Genomic DNA, 13,534 nt, shown 5'->3' with positions numbered 1-13,534 from the left:
GCTCCCAGGTCAGTTCGTAATTCCATTCTCGCATGATATTCTACGGCTAGGTGCTCAGCAGCCGCCATCCATCATTAACATCATGCCGGCCCCATTTCGTCAGAGCCATAGCGTTCCTCTTCTGCTGCCACAAACCAAGAGTCCAATTAACCGTGCCAGCCAGCCAAGTGACTAATGCACGAAGAAGCAGAAAGTACATAAACAGCTCAGCTACATTCTGTGAATCTGTATGCTGGCACATAAAAAGAAAAGGTATAAAACGTCCTCGCCTCATAACTTCTGCATGATCCTCATCAATCAACCATATCCGTCGCCTTCTGTAGCATTCACCGTCTTTGTGTCATCTCTCTAAGGACTCTCACCCGGTACAGTCGGGTTGGGCGAGTAAAATGCCACCAAAGCGATGATGACGTATGTCGCACACAAAAGCGCTCCTTCCAGGTAGTTACTCCTGCCATCCAACACCAAGAAATTGACGATGAAAGCTGAGACGAACAGGCATACCGTCTCGAACAGCGTGAAGTAGAGCGACATGTCTTTGTCCATGCACCAGCCAATAATGACAACAAGCGGCGTGATGAAGAGGGCGATTTGGATAGAACTACCCACAGCGACGCCGATCGCCAGATCCATCTTATTCTTCATGGCAACGGTAATAGCCGTGACATGTTCGGCGGCGTTGCCGACGATGGGAAGGATAATCAAGCCAATGAAGAGCTCCGGAACATTGCCAGCCGCGACCAGGTCGTGAATTGAGTCAACCATGAACTCGGCGCAGACGGCTACCAAAGCCGTAGACACGAGCAAGAGGACAACAGCACTGATGCGGGACAAGTCGTCGGGATGACCTTCGTCTCTATCGGGGACAGCGCCGTCAACAACAGTGGACATCGGAATCTGGGAAGGCATCACGGCACCCTGAGGACGGTACAATGATTGGCTGAGGCGGTCCGGTAGCGAGTTCGTCCTGCGAATGCCGTAACGGACGCGCGGAACAGGTCCGGAGGAGACCGGTGCGGTGTTGACATTATCGGGGCTGGTGACAAAGACAGCTGGTGTCAAGTTCCTAGCGACAGGGCGGAGGGACATGCCGCGCAGACCGGGGAAAGGACGACGACCAGCTGAAGTCTCAGCCTGGGCGTTATCGGCAGAGGTAGCACCATCCACGGCGAAGTCGACACGACGGGGCTCGCCAGGCGATAGTGCTGGCGCAACGTCCGGCTGGACCTCGGCGCTTTCCTCGATGGTTTGTCCATTCATAAACTCCTGAGACCCGTTGTGGTGATGCCTCTTGTGCTTGTTCTTGCGATGCTTCTTCATGTGTCGCTTATACTTATGCCGCCTGCGGTAATGCTTCTCGTCTTCAACGGCCTCCTCGTTTCCTTCGGTTGTAGGGCTGTGCAGATTGACGGCGAGTCCGGGTCGCGATGACGATTCCTCCTGTGCGGCTTCATCGTAACCAGGGGTAACATCACTGGTACCGAACGAGGGGGTCCTAGCAGGACCTGCAACAACGCTCTCGCTCGTAAGGTTCGAAATGATGCTCGACTTTCTTCTGCGGTGACCACCACGCATGACACGCTTCATCCTCTTGGAGACTGTCTCACGAGAATAGTCCGAGTCCGAAGAGTCCGAATCTGTGGAAGAGTCGCTGTCGGAGCTCGAGGAATCGAGCCAGCCAGCGGCGGGTCCCGGAGTAGACTCCTCATCAATGATATGCTGAGGAGTAGATTCGTAGAGGTAAGAGTGGGACAAGAGCTGAAAGAGAAGGTAAATAACGTATACAAGCAGCAGAATCTGCGGTCAAGTTAGCGTTGGAAATATTCCGATTGAGCAGGGGAAAACTTACAACACTGGTGCCGCGGCTGATCTTCAGTGTCTTCTGATCAACGTCCTTCTTCTCGGTGTCAGGTGCTTCCATGAAAGAATAATGAAATGCAGTCTGTAAGAGTGTTAGCAGACCAAAACCAAATAAGATTGCACTGAGTTGAGCATACAGGCAAGACGAGGCTAATAACGCTCAAACTGAGAAGACAAGCACTCATCTGGGTGACGGTGCTATTGTAGATCTGTTCTCGGAAACGAAGACCGCCAAGCAAGAACGCCATGCCCAGGATGAGGAGCAGGTTGGCCAAGATCGAGCCAAGGAGCGAAGCCTGTACGATATTGATCTCGTTCTGCAACCGTGGTTAGCTGTGTTGGGGGTCCCGTAATGGGTGGGTGGAGCTTGGAAAGCTTACTTTGACCAGGGCGATACTGTTAACGTTGAACAAACCGACTTTGTAAGCATATAGACAGATTTTGAACGGGGAATGACACAGCAAGACACAGACTCAGCAACATGGGGATGTGAGTGACGGGAATGAAGGCAGTATCAATGATTTGGGACGCAATTGATCCGATAGTGCCCTTGTCCTATTACAGAAGGGCTTCTCGCTCTCTCTTGTCTTTATCAGATTACCAACTGGCAGGTGAAAAACGTACATGCTATTGAAGGAGTGTTAGCACAACTGTCCCAAACAGACATGGGACCTTATTTTTCTTCTTCTTTTTCTGATTAGTGGGCTTACAAAATGATCAGCTCTACAGCGTTGCCGAACGTGACGTTCAACAGGGCGCCGAGCGAGTCTCCAAGCTTACGGGCCACGCTTTCGGTGGCATAACTGAGGAGGCCGGCAAGAGGGACGATGGCGAGGGCATTCATGGCAAAGACAAGACCAGGTGAGGAGCCCGGTAGCTGGCTGACGACAATGCCGACGGGGACAAAGACCAGCATCAAGTTCACGAGCTTGTTGTGAAACAAGACCTGCTTGAGGACCTTTGTAAATCTAACTGCGACGTTCGGCTTCTGCTTCTGCTCATGTTCCTGAGCGGCAGCAGAGACCGTAGTTTCTAACTCAGGCCCCTGCCCCGCAGCTTGGTGTGAGGTAGCCGTCGGGGATTTGGCGCCATTACTGCTATCCTCCTTGTGATGGCTGCCGCCGGTTGACGAGGAGTCTGTGGAAGTCTGCTGGGGTTGCTGGTGCGCGGAGGGCACGTTCCCGCCGCGGCTGGTGTCGTTGAGCGTGGCATCTTGGGCGACTGCTGTGGTGGTGTTGGCGGTGGTGTCAGTACCGGTGGGAGGGTTGCTTATGGGAAGCAAGCTGACGGGGGCTGAGGCTCCATGCGTCTTGGAGGTTGCCCAGGAGCGAATGCGATTTGTGTGCGAGGAATTATTCGAAGGTTCCTTCATCGAAATAGACCGGTCGACTCGTTCGAGGGGAGAGGGCGTGTACTTCTTCAACCACAGCTGCTCTGCAACGGGGAAAAGACAGAAAGTTAAGGCTGGAAAATGCAGATGCGAAGCTGTGGGGGAATGTTGTAAGTCCGAAGTTCTGCGTCTATGTTGATTCCGAATGGCTTGGGGATTAGGTTTGCTTGGGACGGGAGTCGGACAGAAGTAGGTAGGTACAACGTGGGCAGGAGGTAGCAGAGATAGGCACAGGGACTTATAAGACCATGCCAAGAAAGGGAACAAGTGGACAAAGTGGATGTGGGTGGAAGGGGCAAGCCGGGGGATCGACACAGACTTGGCGTTGACTGTCGTTGGCTAGTGGGACCAACTGGAAGCGACTGGCTGGGTGGTGCCGTGGTGGGAGGCCGCTGGAAGGCTGGATCGCTTCACCAATTGGCACGCTAGGCCGGATTCGTCAGTCCCAGATAGCGGTGCTCAGTTGAAAGCTCAACCATGCTGTGGAAGGGTCCGAGCTTGCCACTCGCTGACCTCATCCGGGACTCCATCGCGGCGGAGTTTATTCATGTTCTCCGAATGGTGAAAGCCATGACGATTATCGGCGGTGAGAGCTGGACTTGTCTAACTTGCTGGACAACCAAAACAAGCTTCACCAAGCCATTTCCCAATGTCACCATACCCTAGTTTTACGCTTCACTCTCGGGAGCACGTGAATGTTCCTTGATTTTTTAGATTGTTCATGGTTCAGATCCAGATGCGTTGGTCGCCATGATACTGTACTATGGCGTATGTGCCGTACCACCTTCTTGCTAGGGATATCGCTTCCGTGTTGAAAGGTGGGAAGGTCCCTTGAATTATTGTTTCAAGTTCCTCCGTTTCCAACTGCAAGTGCACAACAAAATCATGGAAGATTGCATGGGCTGCTTGACATTCCAGAACATGCAACGGCCCATTGAGATGGCCAAGCCTCCACCCGGTTTTCCTCTTTCAGTATGCATTTTATAACCCAGGAAACGCCGCACTGGCACTCACCTTCATCATCCAAACGTTGTTCTAGCACCACCAGCGAAGCTCCCAAGCTCATTCTCGTATCGATTAGTCGCAACCCGTACAAACTCGTGCGACTCTTGGGCACAAAATCAGCAGAAAAAAGGGACGACATGGAATCATCCAAGCCCTTTGGCATTGCTGTGGAGTTAATGCCTGTCTCCTATGTACATGTAAAGCGGCGGTCAATGCGACAGCTGCAGAAGCCCAATGTGACAGCTTGGCTGGGTCCAAGCAAGGTCTGCAAGCAAGCATTTGAAAGGTGGCATCCACGGGCGGCTTGCTTCACGTAACACGCGACACCTAGGTAATGCAGGCCCATCATCTACACCTTCCCGTTATCGCGGCACCAACCCGAGCCTCCACCCCCTGATGACATCAGACGCCGGTACTGGGACGAAATTGGCCTTGGTGGCCGCGGCATGGAAATCGTTGAATTGGCGACTTGGTTCCGTGGAGAGGAAATGGTTTATCAAACCACACAGTCTGGAAACCTTCAACTTGAATGGAAACGGAGTGCACCTTCCACCTGTAACAACACAACCTCTGCACCGTGAAGCATCGCTTTACATATGCAGCCGCAAAGCCCATGCGCTGCAAATTGCTTAGGGTCGCCGTTATAGCTCAAGCCCGTTCCCTTATCAAAGACCTGAGTCGTCCGTCCTGGAGCAATTTCGAAGTTGTTACAGAAGACTAATCCAGAATCCAGGAGTTGGGGAAACTACATTTTCCGACTGCAGATCTATCGACTGTCTGCTTTAGAAGTGGGGATTATTTGGAATCTCATAGGATCTGTTGCGTTGACGCGTCAGGTGTGTAGCGAGAAATGAAGTTTCTCCAAGTCCAGGATTCTGGAGAACTTGGTATTGCGGTTGCCCGACCGGCTCACCAAACCGCAAATTCCGAGCTGGCTTTAACGTTGTGTGCAGCAGGCGTTTGTCCGTTGAATCTAACACATGTCTTATGTAAGTCCAGTAAGATGTATCATTGTCAAAGATCATCATAACTTTTTGGTTTGGCATGAACTCTATGTCGTCAAAAATATAGTAAAAAAAAAGAAAAGTCCCAACACGCTTCGTGACTTTCGCAACCCTAATCGCATATCTCCTAATCTTCCCCGGTCACTTAAGGAAGCAACCTCTTGGGCGTCCTGGGGTAGTACGCCGCAAGGTGGACACTAGGCAGGTTAAGGAACCAGGCCACAACGCGGTCAAGACCGATGCCACCGCCGCCGTGGGCGGGCACACCGGCCTGTCTGAACACGTCGACGTACTCCTTGATTCCGTTGCTCTTGGGGTCGACACCCTTCTGGATGATGCGGGCCTCGAGCTCCTCGGGATCGTTGATACGCTGACCGCCCGACAGGATCTCCTGGCCGCGGAGGAAGAAGTCGAAGGCGTTGGTGACCTTGGGGTTGGCGTCGTCGAGCTTGGCGTAGAAGGGGCGGGCGCCCTCGGGGAACTTGTCGAGAACGTAAAAGTCGGTGTTGAACTTCTTGCGCACAATGGCGCCGAGAGCCTTCTCCTGGGGAGTGCTCATGTCCTCATCGTCGGTCACGTTACGGAACTCCTCGGGACCCTCTTCACGGAGAAGCTTCTGACCCCTAGTTGTTGGCAATCGTGTTAGCTATCGCGGTGGGGGTGATTTTCAGGGGCAGGTGGGGTTTTGATAAGGGAGATACATACTCAGCAAAGGTCAACCTGACCTCCTTGCCAGGCTCGGGAAGAAGGAACTCCTCGGCGGGGTAGACGGAGCGAACGAGCTCGATCTCGGCCGCGCAGCGCTCCTTAATGCCGCGGAAGATATGAAGCAGGACGCCCTCAAGCATGAGGAGAACCTCTCTGTAGTCCTTCTTGATCTCCATTTCCAGATCGAGACCGGTGAACTAGGCCACATGTCAGTTCCATCCTTTCTCCCAATTCATCTGATGTCCTTCGTTCCTAGCTTACCTCGGTCATGTGTCTTGGGGTGTTGGAGTTCTCGGCTCTGAATACGGGACCGATGCTGAACACCTTCTTTCTGCCACCAGCAATTTCAAACTGCTTGTAGAACTGGGGAGACTGGGCGAGGAATGCCTCCTTGTCGAAGTAGGGCATGCGGAAGACGTTGGCACCACCCTCAGAGGCAGCACCGATCAAGCAAGGAGGCTCAAACTCCTTGAAGCCGTGGCTCTTGAGGTAGGACCTGAACAGATCCTTGACCTCCATACGGATATCAGCAATAGCCTGCTGGACGGGGGCACGCTTGTGCATGATGATGTTGTCGAGATGGGTGAGCATGGTAGCGGCGGGGATGGATGATTCGGCGGCAATGGAAAGCTTGTCGACAGCCTCCTCGGCAGCCTTCTCCGGAGCGGGCTCCTCGTCGCTGAAGTTGGTGATGGGGCGGTTGGCGGCGGCCAAAGTCATGCCGAGCATCTGGGGGGCAGCAGCGAGAACGAAGATCTTGCGGATGTGCAGCTCGTAGTTGGAGACCTTGCAGCTCTTGACGGGCTCGAGGGGCTTCTCGACGGTACCCTCGACGACGACGAAACTCTCGGGGTTGATGCCGGCCGCGAACTTGACCATGGGCTTGCTCACGGGGGTGCCCTCGTTGTTGGCGACGAAGACGCCCTGGATGGTCCAGGCGCCCTCCTCGCGCAGCTCAACGAAAGCCATCTTCGCGCTGTGGCAGTATAATAAGCCGGTCAGCCCATCTTTCTTCCTTCATGGCGACTTGTAAACGACAGGCCCGAAGAGGGCACAACCTACCCTTGAATTCTGGCATTCTGGACCCAGGCCCTGACAATGACAGCCTTGCCGACGTGCTCCTCGCCAATGTTCTTCAAGTTAACATCCTCGACATCAGCCGACAGCTCGAATTGTCCCTTCCTCTCCTTGACGAGACCATAGTTGTCCTTGGCGAGATCCTCGGTCGGTCCGGTGCTCTTGCCGGCGGCCTTAGCAGCGGCCTCGCGCTCAGCAGCGCGACGAGCCTTCTCGGCCTCCTTCTTGGCCTTGGCCTCAGCCTTCTTTTGCGCCTTCTTGGAGGGACCCTCTCCCTCAGCGCCTTCGGCAGCGGGAGCAGCGGCGGGAGGCTGCTGTTCGGCCGGGGGCGCGGGAGTGGTGGCAGCGTTGTCGGCCATGTTCGTGGTTTGTCGAATTCGTTACTAGCGTGGTGATGTAAAGTGAATTGGGCGCGGCAATAGTGTAATTCGAGGACGCGGAAAGGTGAATTTTGGCGGGGCAGTTTCCAAGCTTCCGTCAGGATCCAGTGCCCGGCGGCGGGGTACGGGGACCTTGATAAGGACTCCAGTGGGTGGCCTGACAGTTGTGAGTCAACAACTGGCAGTGGCGAACGGCTGCCAGTACGTACCATTTCAAATTTTGTTTACATTGGAGGTCAGGTCAGGCCATCGGCATTCAGGGGCTCGGAATGGTCTGGCCATCAAGGTCTCCTCATTCATTGAATGGTGTCTCGACCAGGCACGCCAGGGCTCGAGGCCGTGCACAATCAATGGGTGGCCCGTTCGTCAGCGACTTACAGGTGGTGCATATACATACTTCTTCCACTTTGCAGTGTACTTGTATTATCACATACAACTTTCTGCCAAAAGCCTCACTTCCACTACTTCCTCACCACACCTCACACTTCAGTATCTCATGATCATACATACCCAGTCGCCACCTTGTATATATCCTCGCCATCAGCGGCGCATTGGGACTCACCAGCAGAAATAGTAGACATGATGGTCTTGGTGATGATACCCCGTGACAGAACCTCATCGCCCACCTTCGTCTTCAAACAAGCGACATAATGGCCACTAACCGATATCTCGTCCAAGTAATTCACCAGGCACTGATCCCTCAACATGAAGCCCCTCCTATACTAACCATGCAATGAGGATGTGATGATGTGAAGCTAAATACAGCAAAAGTGTAAACAGGCTTTGCTAAAGAGAAGAGAACATGACGACATGCTCCGTGACAGTATGTATGAGTATAGTATAGTATAGTATAGAGGCTGATACTGTTTCGCAGGAGAAAAGGGATATCATAACCCCCATCATGCATGCATGCCAAAGTAGGTGATAAATAATCGACGCAAACCACTCTCAACACTACCATACATATCCTCCCGCTTGCCCTATAAGCTGGAAAAGGAGAAAGTCTCTTGAAACCTTTAACACCAAAACAACTCCAGCTAAGCAGTAGTAGTAGACATCCCACATTCGATTGTTGTAACTCCCCTTTGCCAACAAGGAGTAGAGAGATACGAAGACAGACAGAAAAGTGCAGAAGAAAAAAAAAAAGACGAAAAACAACAGCTTATTACAAAAGTGGCTCAAAAGATGTCTTCTGGTTTCGCAGCCCTGTCCTAGCCCCTCGTTATGGCAACTCGCCTACGGATGGAACATCCGTCCTTCTCCCTCACTACTACTCACTCGGCCTCACTCCTCCAGCCGTCGCAAACAGTAGATATAAGCAACATTTGCAGCAATGGGTATATCCGCATCCGCCAACCGCTAATCCGCCGACGTCTGATATAACAATGAGGAGACTCGATATAAAACTATCGCTCAGCCAGCAATTGAGACCAGGAAATGACTTTTAGGGATCTTTCGTTTCTCGGTCTCGAATTATTACAAGGGAATAATGACGAACTCCGTTCGAAAGTAAGCTGCGTGACCCAAAGATCCAGCCGTCGAGATAGCTAAACGTCAAGTCGTGCGCAAGCCACCAGCGGGCCGCAAGAAACGAAGCCAATGCCCAGCCCTACTTGATCGGTCGACTGAAAGCGAGAAGCTCAGATATCGATGGTATGTCCGGTTTGCCATTTCTTCAGTTGTTTTCACCACCCCGAGCCTTGCCGCGCCTCCTGAAGAAGTCCATAACTTTTCTTGCAGGACCGCTGCTGCCAGAGTGATCGTGAGTTCGTGCAAAACCCTCTCCTTCGTAGTCCACGAAACGCTTGTTCTTTTGCAGAACGCCACGATTCGCCCGGTTGTTACCCTTGCGAGCATCGTATAATCCGTCCTGTTGAATCATGGTTTGTAGATGAGGAGCCGACCCAGGTGCTCGAGGCATGCTGTTGACAGACGGATCCGATCCAGGCATGGTCCCGGGCATAAAGCCTTGGCTAGCAGACGGTCGTCCGTATTGGTACTGAGTATTGACACCGGGTAAGCCTTGCTGCGAATCCTGGAGCTGAGTGTACATCCCATCGACAGTGGTAGCGCTCACATTTTGTTCCCGGTCCACAAACTGATCAACGGATGAGGGCTCCTGAATCGGCAGCTCCTGTTGTGAACCGAGAGCTGGAGGTTCGTCTTCTTTGTTGTAGCCCAGAGCCCTTGATAGTGAAGGGGGGATGAAGGAGAATCGCTTATTAGACTTCTCCTGAGAGCCATTGGAGCCAGTGATGCTGCCTCCAGAGGACTTTTTCCCCATACCCATCGAGAAGGACCGGCGAGATCGCTTGGAATCCAACGAGGGCCGAGAGCCGTTGTCACCGCCAGGCATCGAGTTATTCATGCTAACAGGAGGATACCTCTTGGTCTTCTCTCCAGCCTGTTGAAGCTCCTGTTGTCGCTTGGATTTCCTACCTCCAAACAACGAACCGCTCCGGCCAAAGAGCTTGCCACCAAGTTCACCCATAGTGCTGGACCTCTTGTGCCCCTTGACAATGCCATCTTCCCGGACCTTGTCGAATCGAGAGCCCGTGCTGATGCTGGGCCTGCCATAATCCACGCTTTGGTTCGGTTGCTGCTCTGCGGGGGTGGTTGTAGGCACACCAAAGTGACCGCTGCTGGATCCCTTGAATGGTTGCTGGATTCTGCCGTGTACGTTAGCGTCAGCGACTTCAGGTGGTGCTGGTTGGCCGTACGAAGGTCTTCCTGACTGCATGGACCCGCCAGTAGTAGGTCTCTGGGTTGGTGCACCTGCTGCCCCTGACAGATACTGGTTTTCGGTGGTAAGACGGCCGTCGCGGCTCGGCCTAGGAGGAGCCACTGCGTTACCGGCAGTGGGAGTATTTCCGGCATTCTGCTGAGAACTTGGCGGTCTTCTTGAGGAAACTGGGGGCTTGTTGCCGTAGGCGTCCTTGGGGGCGGAGGAACCTTGTGGAAGCTGCTTGTCCTTGGCCGACGTGGTTGGGCGACTGCTTGAGGATTCCACAGGTGCTTGAGGTTCGGACCGGTTTCTATTGGCGTTGCTGGAAGGTTGTTGTTGTTGTCCCGCAGCATCACCTCTTTGAGTTGTCGTGTTCGGGGCAACATATTCGACCTGTACCGTCCGCCGCTTGTTATCGCGCTGCTGTTTAGCGTGAGCAGCCTCAGCCTCGGGGTCCACGGTGCCTTGCTTGTTAACCAAGCCGCCAATGGCCGGCGAGGCAGTCGACTTCTTCGTTGCCTCACGTACTGAAGCGCTACGAGCAAGGTGAGGAGGCTCGCCCTCGTCCTCGGCAGGTACTGTCGTGTTCTGGATCTCGCTAGGTGTGGTGGTGGAGGACGTGATGAACTCGACAACATGCGAGTATTCGCTCAACCAACTGTGACGGGCTACCTCGAACAGATCCGCTCGCTTTCGTGGATTAGGTACCAATATCCTCCGCAGCAAATCCCGGGCATGTGGCGTGACATATTCGGGGAACGTGAGGGGTGTGTTGACGATGTACTTGTATAAGAGATTGATGTTGTCGCCTTCGGGATTCGCCGGATCGTCGTCGAAAGGAAGATAACCAGCAAGCATGGCGTACTAAGCCAACGTCAGCTATTTGTTCAAGCAGCAGGATGAGGGCTGAACTACTTACCAGGATGACTCCGCAGCTCCAGACATCTACTTTCCTTCCGGTGTAGAGGGAGTCACTAACTACCAATTCTGGAGCTGCGTAGCACGGACTGCCACAGCTAGTCTGCATAAGATCCCCTTTTCGCCAACCAGCGTCATTGACCTTATCGAGGCCCATGCGCTTGACAAACTCGCGATCCGACAGGTTTAGCTCTTCCTCCTCCGAAAGCTCTTGGTGGGGGTCGAAGGTATTGGCAAACCCAAAATCCGTGATGATGATGTTGCGGTTTCGATCTAGGAGCAAATTCTCCAGCTTCAGATCACGATGCACGATACCCTTCTTATGCAGATACCCTACGCCAGACACGAGCTGAGCAAACAGTCGCCGGGCGGCATTGTCCTTCAAATATCGGTGATTGAGGATGTAGTCAAACAGCTCGCCCCCCGATGCATACTCGAGCACGATGCCATAATGCCTGTCGGATTCCTCCATCTTGTGTAACCGAACAATGTTTGGATGAGTCAGTTGCTTCAAAATAGCAACCTCCCGCATGATTTTTGCCATGCGAGATGGATTGTTTCCTACTGTGTCCTTTTTGATAAGTTTGATAGCGACCTTGACACAGGTAGATCAGTAAGCATAACGCTGAAGGACGGCAAAACATTCGTCCCACGTACCTGTACGCCGCCTTCCTGCTTCCACCCAAGCTTGACCTTGCCGAATTCACCCTCACCAATCGTATTGCCGAGAATGTATTCGCCGAATTTGGTGTGCTTTTCTCGCTTGGAATGGTCGTGCCGGCTTCTATGACCGCGCCGACTTTCCTCTCCATGATCGCCTCCAGGGGCTGCCACAGCCTGAGACGCAGCCTCTTGGCGGTGATGGTGGTTGTAGTTGCTCGCCTGTTGTGCCTGTGCCTGTGCCTGTGCCTGTGCCTGTGCCTGTGCCTGTGCCTGCGCATGAGCTTGTGCTTGTGCTTGGGCCAATCGCTCCCGTTCCCGCTCTATATCTATTTCGGGCTGTTGAATTAGTATGTTATTGAGCATCTCGCTGGCTTCTCTGGACGACTGCTGTCTCGAGCTGGTGGTATTAGACTGTGAGCGGACGGGTAGTTGTGTCGTCATGGGATTCCCTCGAGAATTGCTCGTCCTGTGGTTCGCGTCCTGTGCCATTTGATGTTGTCGACGGCTCCGAGCGGCAGCCTCGTCTGCGGCCGCTGGGTCCATGGTGCCATTGGCATTTGATTGGCGAGCTGCGGCGGCGCGATCGGCCGACTGTTGGGCGCGTCGAGAGCTGGTGTTGGGATCATGACGAGACGATGTTCGAGGAGGGACGGCGGTAGGCATATTATTTCGCCTTCTGTCCGAAGACGACGGAGGTTGGTCGGAAGCAATGGAGGTCACGGGAACCGGGACGGAGGACTGGGCAATGGCGGTGCGGGAGCTCATGTGAGGCTCAAAGCCGGTCGGTTGGTCGTAGGGGATAGGTCTTTGGGAGTGTTGTTGCGATGATGTGTGCGACGACGATTGTCCGGCGTTGTGCTGGTTTGCATAATAGCCGGAGCCGGGGGCTTCTCGCGTTGTCGGGTCGGAGTGGAACGACGAATACTGGCGATTGGATGGCGACGTGGTAGCGGATACTGGTATGGACTGGTTCGGCGTTGTCTGAAAAGCAGTAGACATTTGATCTGCCCTCTGATGAAGCGCCGACGAGAAGGAGACGGGGGTGGTGGTAAAGGTGACCGCCGGTGAGGACAGCGAGGTGTGTGAAGCGAAGCGGCGGACCGACTAGAGGAGGCGCTGGGCAAATGTTTTGATGTGTGTTGGTTGTGTGGGCAAGGAGCTGGCTTCGGCTGGTACTCTTTGGCCAGCGCTGCGATTGCCCAGTCCCAGTTGGGTCTCAAGGGGGGGGGTCTGCTTGTTCTTGCTTGATTTGGTCTGGCACCAGCAGAAACCTGGGCCGGACGGGGGGAGTCGACGGGGGAGTCGACGGGGAGGATGGTGGGAAGGAAAAACGAAAGTGGAAGCAACAGGAGAGGGAAAAAAAATGGAAGCGACGACGGTGCTTGACACGTCCGGGACGGGCTCCCACTTTGAAACACAATGCAACCAAATAGAAAAAAGTTCGAATGCCTGTTTGCGTACAGAGCCAACCAGAGAGACTAAGCAACCGCCTGCTAGCCGACCTATTTAGCAGTTACAAAGGGTAACCAGAGGTATTCACCAACAGGCCAATTCGGATGGGATCTTAGGTATTTGATACCGAGATGAGGTGTATTGGTCCCTGAGTCTCGCAAGAGTTTATTTGGGGTATCGCAAACCGCTATGTACTGAGGTTTGAGTGCCTCCTGTCGTCGGGTGTCAAAGTGTTGCAGATGCAATGTTGGCGACGCGGTAGTGGAAAGACTCAGCAGTCAGGGCCCGGGGAGTCCTTGTTTACTTTGGACTCTCCTCAGTCACAGAACAGGCGGTCCGATGAAGTTGGACG

General features: G+C 53.7%; 3 protein-coding genes across 3 annotated transcripts; all 3 read right to left on the bottom strand.

Moving 5' to 3' along the window:
* Positions 1–4: 4 nt before the first annotated feature.
* Positions 5–3,603, bottom strand: SMAC4_00194 (uncharacterized protein). Its single transcript, XM_003351605.2, has 6 exons — positions 2,571–3,603; positions 2,241–2,256; positions 1,998–2,177; positions 1,850–1,942; positions 997–1,797; positions 5–856 (listed from the first exon to the last, which is right to left on the bottom strand). Exons 1-6 carry the CDS (start codon positions 3,230–3,232, stop codon positions 758–760), a joined length of 1,851 nt encoding a protein of 616 aa, XP_003351653.2. The 5' UTR covers positions 3,233–3,603; the 3' UTR covers positions 5–757.
* Positions 3,604–5,318: 1,715 nt separating this feature from the next.
* On the bottom strand, positions 5,319–7,512 carry SMAC4_00193 (uncharacterized protein). Its single transcript, XM_024655223.2, has 4 exons — positions 7,030–7,512; positions 6,229–6,943; positions 5,965–6,164; positions 5,319–5,882 (listed from the first exon to the last, which is right to left on the bottom strand). Exons 1-4 carry the CDS (start codon positions 7,401–7,403, stop codon positions 5,405–5,407), a joined length of 1,767 nt encoding a protein of 588 aa, XP_024510989.2. The 5' UTR covers positions 7,404–7,512; the 3' UTR covers positions 5,319–5,404.
* Positions 7,513–7,745: 233 nt separating this feature from the next.
* SMAC4_00192 (uncharacterized protein) lies at positions 7,746–12,994 on the bottom strand. Its single transcript, XM_066089394.1, has 3 exons — positions 11,725–12,994; positions 11,069–11,662; positions 7,746–11,013 (listed from the first exon to the last, which is right to left on the bottom strand). The coding sequence occupies exons 1-3, from the start codon at positions 12,727–12,729 to the stop codon at positions 9,100–9,102; spliced, it is 3,513 nt and encodes a 1,170-aa protein (XP_065945826.1). The 5' UTR covers positions 12,730–12,994; the 3' UTR covers positions 7,746–9,099.
* Positions 12,995–13,534: the final 540 nt, after the last annotated feature.

The sequence above is a fragment of the Sordaria macrospora genome, chromosome 1 (assembly GCF_033870435.1).
Source record: "Sordaria macrospora chromosome 1, complete sequence".
NCBI classification, from domain to species: domain Eukaryota; kingdom Fungi; phylum Ascomycota; class Sordariomycetes; order Sordariales; family Sordariaceae; genus Sordaria; species Sordaria macrospora.
The sequence above is the reverse complement of the archived record's forward strand: the minus strand, read 5'-3'. Positions and strand labels throughout refer to the sequence as shown.